The sequence below is a fragment of the Manis pentadactyla genome, chromosome 1 (genome assembly GCF_030020395.1).
Source record: "Manis pentadactyla isolate mManPen7 chromosome 1, mManPen7.hap1, whole genome shotgun sequence".
In the NCBI taxonomy this organism is placed as follows: Eukaryota; Metazoa; Chordata; class Mammalia; order Pholidota; family Manidae; genus Manis; species Manis pentadactyla.
In genome coordinates, this window is record NC_080019.1 from 194,778,825 (window position 1) to 194,786,856 (window position 8,032).

At 59.2% G+C, this 8,032-nt stretch overlaps 1 protein-coding gene across 1 annotated transcript; it reads left to right on the forward strand.

Moving 5' to 3' along the window:
* The first annotated feature begins 4,998 nt into the window (after nt 1-4,998).
* CRYAA (crystallin alpha A) lies at nt 4,999-7,830 on the forward strand. Its single transcript, XM_036911984.2, has 3 exons — nt 4,999-5,249; nt 6,496-6,618; nt 7,038-7,830. The coding sequence occupies exons 1-3, from the start codon at nt 5,061-5,063 to the stop codon at nt 7,245-7,247; spliced, it is 522 nt and encodes a 173-aa protein (XP_036767879.1). The 5' UTR covers nt 4,999-5,060; the 3' UTR covers nt 7,248-7,830.
* Nucleotides 7,831-8,032: the final 202 nt, after the last annotated feature.

The following is an 8,032-nucleotide window of genomic DNA, read 5'->3' on the forward strand; positions in this document are numbered from 1 at the left end:
GGCGGTGTGAGCTGGGTCAGGACACCCAGGGACCCAAAAGCTGGTGCAGATGGCACGGCGAGAAGTGGGGACCGGCTGGTCAGAGGCCAGGCTGGGAACACAGACCTGGGACTTGGAAGCCCCGATGCAGGCAGAGCCTGGCAGCAGGGGCTGGAGACCGGCCGGGTGACCCTGGCCCCCCGACATCTCTGGGACTGAGGACAAAGCCCGAGTCAGCATTTGTGTCACCAGGGCCCAGCACAGGCTTGGCTTGCGGTCATTCGGTGTGGGTCACCAGCGGTTGACTCTGACCTGGGCCTCCACAGGGGCCAGGGGGCCACACCTGTAGGTGCACAGATTGGGTCTATAACTTGTCACTGGGAACCAGGGGTCTTGGTGAGAAGGTGTCAGAAAGGACCTGTCTTAGGCTTGGGCTCCAGCAGGTGGTCCAAGGCGGGTTGAGGGCCGAGGGGTGTGCATCAGAGCGGAAGCCGTCAGAAAGCAGGCGGGTGTCTGCCTGGCCTTCGGTGGGTGTGGCCATCTTGTTTCTGGGCTGGCACAGGTCACCTGGGGCCGTGCTTTGCCTTGTTGCAGTGGGATCTGAGCAGCCTGTCTGGGCTTGGTGCTCTGGGAGGCTCTTTGTGTCCAAGAGGGGAGCTTCATGCCCGGCTGTGAGGCTGATGAGCCGACGTGGCCAGGCCTGGGTGCACTGCTGAGCAGGTGGCCCCTGGATGATGCTGGGAAGGTGTTTTGTAGATGAGATGAACATCTAATCAGTGGGTTTTGTGTAAAGCAAAATGGAGGTGGGCCTCATCCAATCAGTTGAAGGCCTTAGTGTGAAGGCAGATCTTCCAAATGAAGAAGGAATCCTCTCTCTCTCAGACTGCAACGTAGAAACCCTGCTGAGTGTCTAGCCTGCTGTCCCCATGGAATTCAGACTTGAGATGGTGACCTCAACTCTCACCTGAATTTCTAGCTTGCACTCCTGCCCTACAGACTTCAGACTTGGCAGCCCCGACAATCACATGGGCCAATTCCTTGAAATACATCTCGTGGCCTATCACCAATCTATCTGCCTGTCGTCATCATCTCCCACCCTACCCGTCTACCCATCCATCCCGGTGGGCTGTCCCTCTGGGGACCCCTGGCTCACCCACCTAGTTCGGTCTGCGTCACAGGCTCTGATTTAGCCACTCGCACAACAGACCCTGCGAGGTGCAGCGCTAAGGGTGGTGTGGAGCATACCTGCCAGCGCGCGGGGGGAAAGGGAAAAACTGAGCAGGCAAGACACCACATAGGGTAAGAAAATTAATAGTGGAATAAATCCAGAATACACAGAAGAACATAATAACTTGAGCAGAAATTAATAAAACAGAAAATATACCACACAGAAGGTCAACAAAGCCAAACATTGGTTCTTGAAAAAATATAATAAATTGATAAAGCTCTCCAGGTTAATCAAGGGAAAGGCTAAGAGGCATCAGTAAACGATAGCAGGGCTGACAAAGCGTGAGTACACGATGCTCTCCTGACATGGCGACGCAGTCAGAGGGGACTGAGCCGCGTGCGCCAGAAAGCCGAGCACAGACAGGACTTAACTAAGGAAAACGACAGCCTGCCAAACGTGGCTCAGGAGAACAGGCCCAGACGTTCATGGGTGAGTTTCACCCACATTTAAGCAATAGCCTCACTTTCATAGAAACTCTTCCAGAGAAAAGAAAAATGGAAAACATGTCCCCAGCTCCCCACAGTGTGAGATGACATGAAGTCTGGGCTTTGCTTTAAAATTTTCTGGAAAGAAAAGAAGACAGGCGGAGCGAATGGGCCAGAGCCCTCATAACTGCTGAATCTGGCTGAGAATGGTGTGAGCGTCATTGTACCATTTCCTCTGCTTTTGAGAATGTGTGACAAATTTTGTTATAAAAATAAACCCAATGAGGTAGTGCTTTACTCACATGGCACAAATTATTGAATGTATCACATGCTGGTGGGCCAGGCGGCCGTGGCCATCATCCGTGGCCCTTCACGACTGTGTGGAGCTGGACCATGCCCCACTTCCCCCTGTGCCCCGTCAGATGGTGTCTGGGCATCTGCCCAGGGGCTTCGTCCTGGAAAGGGCTGGCAGAGCATGGCCAGCCCTCGGTCCTTTCTGGGGCCGGTGGTGGGGTGGGCAGTGGGCTGTCTGTGAGCCAGCAGACCTCGAGGGAGTCAGGGCAAGGGTGTAGCCCAGGGCATGCCCACCGACCCTCAGCAGTATGGTTGGCCTGCGCAGGGCAGACTGGCATGTGAGCGCCTTGGGCCCTGGCATGGGTCTGTGCACGTGGTGGCAAACTGCTGGCGTTATGGGAATCCTGTAGATGAAGCAAATACCAGCCTTTGTGTGAGAAGGGCTGACATTTAGCTCAAATGCAGCGGAATGCCAAATTGCTGAGAACAGGCTTAAGCCAAGCACAGAAACAATGGAGACAGACAGCACATCCCCGGGATAGTCTTTGAGGCCTGTTTCCTGCCGCTGCTGGGCTTTGCAGGGGTCGGACAAAAAGATCCTGACAGGTCCTGATTTGTTTGGATAGTAGAAGTCAGGGATTATGGGTCATGCACCCCAAACACACATACCACACACAGAGACACATACACAGAGACACGTACAGACATAGAGATACAAACAGACACACACAGACACACACATACACAGACACACAGACAGGCACAGAGCCGCACACACAGACACACAGAGACTCATACATAGAGCTGTACACAGAAACACAGAGCCGTACACACACACAGACACATACAGACACAGAGCTGCACACACAGAGACACATGTAGGTACCCATCCTCCTTGCTGAGAGCACCATCATGGAGTGATTGTGGTTTCCTGATTTGTGCTTTAGGACAAACAGTTAACCACAAAGAAGAATATATTTCAGCCTTAAAGATTTTCTGACTCAGTGAAATATTTAATGCACAAACTAACATTTGTGCTGAAATGTCACATCTCACAGTTTGTGCAGTCTCATAGTTTGAAATTTTAAACTCACAATAAAAGCACCAAGAAGTCCCACAGAATAACAACTGAAATGCTCCAGTTCTGAGTCTTCCCATGGGTGGCCGCTGTTGATGAGAAACTGCCATTTAAGCGCGGACCCTGCCCAGCCTCAGGGATGCGCGGTAAGCCGGGTCTTGGACTTGGCAGGGCCCAGCCTTGGAGGCCGGCCCCAGTGTGCAGAGCAGGTCTGTGGCGTCCTGCTGGCAGGGACCCTGGCTGCTCAAGAGAGGACTCCTGCCTAGCAACCGTCTGTGAGCAGAAAAGAAAGACAGTGCTGAGCTGAAGATCACAGAAACAGCCGCTCCTCGGTGGAGTCTGAGTTTGAGAACTTGCCAACTGTCTTAGCTGGCTGTCCTGCCGTGCACAGTGCCGCAGACGGTGGGTAGGGGACATCACTGCGCTGTCTCAGTCCCGGGGGCTGGCCGGCCAAGATCCAGCGGTGGGCAGGGCTGCTTCCTCCTGAGGCCCCTCTCCTGGGCACGTGAGCAGCTGCCTCTGTCCTGGGTCCCCATGCAGCCTGACCTCTGTGTGTGAGGACTCCTGGTGTCTCCTCCTCTTATGGGGACACGGATTCTATCGGATCAGGGCCACCCTAACAGCCTGACCGTCACTCAATCGCTCCCTAAAGGGCCCATCTCCCAGCACAGACCCCCTCTGAGGGGCTGGGGGTGGGGATTCCAACATATGAATCTGGGGGGACGCAGACTCTCCAACATTTATCTGTAACCCCAAATCAACACTCACAGCCTTTCAGAGTCACTGGCTGACCCGGGTGGCTGAGGTGAAACACTGGGGTCGCCCTATGGGCACGTCCCTGGCCGCTGTGGAACCAGGGCACACTCTGCCCTCTGGCTGCACATCTCAGATGGTAAACAAGGGTCCCCGGGGCTCACTTAGTGTTCATTCACATCTTTTTTTGGTTGGTGGCCATTTCACCATTTAAAATGGCCTCCGTGTCACACTACAGTGTCACTGCATGGCCCAAGCGTTGAGGGCTGCTGTGGTCACTGGGAGAAAACACAGGTGTACCGCCGCCTGCTCAGCACGAGTCACAGCTGCTGGCCGTGGGCTCACGGCTAGTAGACACTCCATCAGGTGTCCTTGCACAGCAGCACACACCAAGGAAGGTGAGCTATAGCTCGCTGACAGCAGTGGGACCAGAGGCTCACAGGGGCCTGGCCTGTGTTTCCCCAGGAGCGGGGACTTGGTGTCCACACACTGTATCAGGCTCCTGAGAACTGGGAGTCGACTCTATTGCTTACGTGGTGATTGCTTGGAATTTAAACCGACACAGGGGAGGCATATTTTGAGCTTGCATTACTTAGAATTAGCGCATGGGATCATGAAAAGCACACGGACTATTAGGAGGTTTCATTACTGTTTTTAAATCTCTGTAGACACCACAGCCTGCCAGTGCCCATCCAACAGCTCCTGCCACCAATGTGGCTTCAAAGTAACATCTTCAATGTGGACCTTCCTCAGATTTTCATGATGCTTGTGTGTAATTTCTGTTGGCAGGAAGAAGTAACAAAGGTAATTCCTTCTGGAAGGTGATGCACTCTCACCTAGTAGCTGTGAGACTTGGGGACCTCCTGTCGGACTCCATGCCTCAGTTTCCCTGACTGTGAAATGGGCCGGAGCGCCCACTTGCAGGGCTGCCCTGGGGCATCACAGACCCATGCAAGCAGAGGCCTGGCCCAGTCCCTGCACAGAGCGCCCCAACCTGGTAACCGGAGGTAAGTCTTCACCATCCTGCAGCAGGGGTGGGGGCAGCTGAGAATCACGGAGCCCTGCTGGTCAGAGCCTCAGGGCCTGGGCCTGGGCCTTGGCGGCGCTAAGCCCAGCCCCTGATTCTGCTGACTGGGCAGCCTCCCCCATGAGCTCACGCTTCCCAGGAAAATCCCCCTAATGCCTCTATTCTGTCCCTGCGTATATAGGGAGGGCTTGCCTCCCAGCTCCCCACTGTGCTGCCCAGAGGCCCCTGCCTGGACTTCTCCGCCAGTACCTGGTCCCTGCAGTGCCGACACCAGACATGGACATCGCCATCCAGCACCCCTGGTTCAAACGCGCCCTGGGCCCCTTCTACCCCAGCCGGCTGTTCGACCAGTTTTTTGGCGAGGGCCTCTTTGAGTATGACCTGCTGCCCTTCCTGTCTTCCACCATTAGCCCCTACTACCGCCAGTCTCTGTTCCGCACTGTGCTGGATTCTGGCATCTCAGAGGTGAGCCTGCCCGTCCTGCTGGCTGGGGAGTGGCGTGGGGTCCGGGCGGTGGCTGGGGGAGCCGGGGCCTCTGAGGGCAGCCTGGCGCAGACGCATGCTCCCGTCCTGTTCGGCGGTGTGGACGGCGACGCCATGGGGCCACTCTCCTGCCTTGCCTGCCTCGTCCCTCCTCCACACCCAGAGGCCATGAGGGCCGTTCCCCAGCAGAGCCTCCGGGGTGCCTGGGAGGGGCTGGAGAAGGGCCCTGAGCCACCCGCTCTCCTCCTGTAGCTCACGGCCCATAGATGGTCTGTAGCACCAACTGCATGCTGGAAGCCCCAGGGCAGCGCCACCCAGGCAAGCGTGATGGCAGATGCCAGCCCTGAGTTCGCGGCCTCTGTACTTTCCCTTCTGCGGGGAGCCTGGCTGTGCTGTGCTGTGCGGCCTGGGGCCCGAGGGCGGCTCCTCTCTGATGCCCTCCTGCCCCCAGTGGAACTGCAGAGGGTGGGCTCTTTCTATGCTTGCCTGTGCCCCAGGCCAGGCCGAGGGGAGTGTGCAGACCACCAGGCTCCCCTTCCCGAGCCATGAGGCTGACCCCAGGCCCAGGATTCCGGAGGTGTAAGGCTGCACCCACTGCCCAGGAAGCAGAGGCCTGCCAGAGCTGAGGCGAGGCCAGTCAGCCTCGGGGGCCAACAGGGCCTGAAGGGGCACTTGGAGCTGGAGGAGAGGAGAGGAGAGGAGAGGAGGGGAGGGAGCTTCGGGCGCAGTGGGCCAGCGGGCACATCACACTGCCATGACAAGACGCGGCTTGGCTGTTTGTGGAGAGATGAGGGAAGCAAAGGGCAGTGACCTCATGCCAAGTGCTGGGTCCAACCAGCCAGCCCACCAACCCCTAACCAGCCAGCCCACCAACCACTAACTAACCAGCCTACCAAACTCTAACCAGCCAACCAACCCCTAACTAGCCAGCTAACCAGCCCCTAACCAGCCAGCCAACCTACAATCAACCTCCTAACTGCTAACCAGGCAGCCAGGCAGCTGCTCACCAGCCAGGCAGCCCACAGGCACCACCGCCTTGACCCCGTCTGGTCAGCTGAGCCCGCACAGCCCCGTCACAGCCCCTGGGCCGGGGAGGAGTTTCTGTCCCAGGAGCTGGGCACCCAGCTGCCAGCCACCGCAGCCGGCTGCTCCGGCCAGCCCCGCAGGGACACGCGGCTCCCTCCCCGAGCCGTGGCCCAGGGGGACCCCCACGAGCGCCTGGTTTCAGGTCCGATCTGACCGGGACAAGTTTGTCATCTACCTGGACGTGAAGCACTTCTCTCCCGAGGACCTCACGGTGAAGGTGCTGGAGGACTCCGTGGAGATCCACGGCAAACACAGCGAGAGGCAGGTGAGTGGCACGGAGCCCCGCGGGCACGCTCGGCCCGCGGCAGCCGCCTCTCCCGGAGGGAAGTGCTGGGGTCTGGGGCCAGGCCCTGGGGGGAAGTGGGCCCCGTGAGATGGGGCCAGAGACCCTGAGCCTGGGCTGTCTGTAGGGTCACAGGTAAAGGGGGCCTGACCAGGTGGGGGCCAGGGGCAGGAGCAGCCATGAGACTCTGGAGTCTGAGGAGCCAGTTCTGTGGCAGCGAGCGGCCCCACCGCGGGCAGGAAGGAAGGGGCTGGGCAGGGAGATCTCAGCAGGAGCTCCTGCCCCGTGAGGGTGTCGCGGGCTTGGCCCCCGTGCGGTGGAGGAGGGCCGGCTCCGTGTGGGGCTGGCGGCCATGCGCTGCGTCGGCTCCTCTGACCACGCCCTCCCCTGACCGCGCCCAGGACGACCACGGCTACATTTCCCGGGAGTTCCGTCGCCGCTACCGCCTGCCCTCCAACGTGGACCAGTCGGCTCTCTCCTGCTCCCTGTCTGCGGATGGCATGCTGACCTTCGCTGGCCCTAAGGTCCCGTCCGGCGTGGACTCCAGCCACAGCGAGCGGGCCATCCCAGTGTCCCGGGAGGAGAAGCCTAGCTCGGCACCCTCGTCCTAAGCTCGGCCTCGGCCTCGGCTGCCACTAGCTCTCCCCCGTCCCCACTGTGACCCCTCAGTCCTGGGGGGCCCGAGGAAGTGGGGCATCTGCATCCTTTCCTTTCCTCATTTTCACTTCCTTTCCTCACCTCCCAGGGAATGAGGGTTTGAGAGGGCAGCCAGAGAGCGTGGGGCCGGGCCTCAGGTGCTGTGGCCTCCGGGTGACCCAGATCCCAGCACCGGCCAGCTGGTGGGAGTGATCGCTGCCCCAGCTTCTGGAGACAGCTGCCCCGGAGATGCAGGCAGTCTTGTGACTGAGGCCAGAAGAACGTCTCCTGCCAAGCTATCTGATGACCTCTGTGTCTCCCGGGCCAGCCAGGGACACCTTGACCCTTGGTGGCCAGCGCCTCCATCTGGGCAGAGCTGCGTGGCCCTTTCCCGGGTGCCCTGAGGTCCGTCTGGGGGCCTCTGCTCCAGGACCCTCAGCGGCCTGCTTCTCCCAGACCACCCTCCCTCCGGCACCCCCTGCATAGTGTGGCTCCCGGGCACCTGGGCGCCTGTGAGAGTGCAGCCTGCGGCCGTCAATAAAGAAGGCGACACAAGCAGTCTGCCGAGTGGTGGCCGTTCTGTGCAGGGGAGGTGTGAGGGCGATGCTCCCGGGTGATGTCCTGGTGGGGGCTTGTGGCACGGTGGTGCCGCGGGGCGGGAGGGGATGGGCTGACCTGCTCCCGTGCCAGCCCTGCTGCCTCTAAGGTGACTGGCTGCTTCTCATTCCCAGCCCCAAGTGACTTCTGAGCCCCTAGCTTG

Bases quoted from the DNA above. Each gene is read 5' to 3' on its own strand.
- CRYAA (XM_036911984.2), top strand. From the start codon at position 5,061: ATGGACATCGCCATCCAGCACCCCTGGTTCAAACGCGCCCTGGGCCCC. The intron at 5,250-6,495 runs GTGAGCCTGCCC...GCCTGGTTTCAG, and splicing joins TGGATTCTGGCATCTCAGAG to GTCCGATCTGACCGGGACAA. The intron at 6,619-7,037 runs GTGAGTGGCACG...GACCGCGCCCAG, and splicing joins GCAAACACAGCGAGAGGCAG to GACGACCACGGCTACATTTC.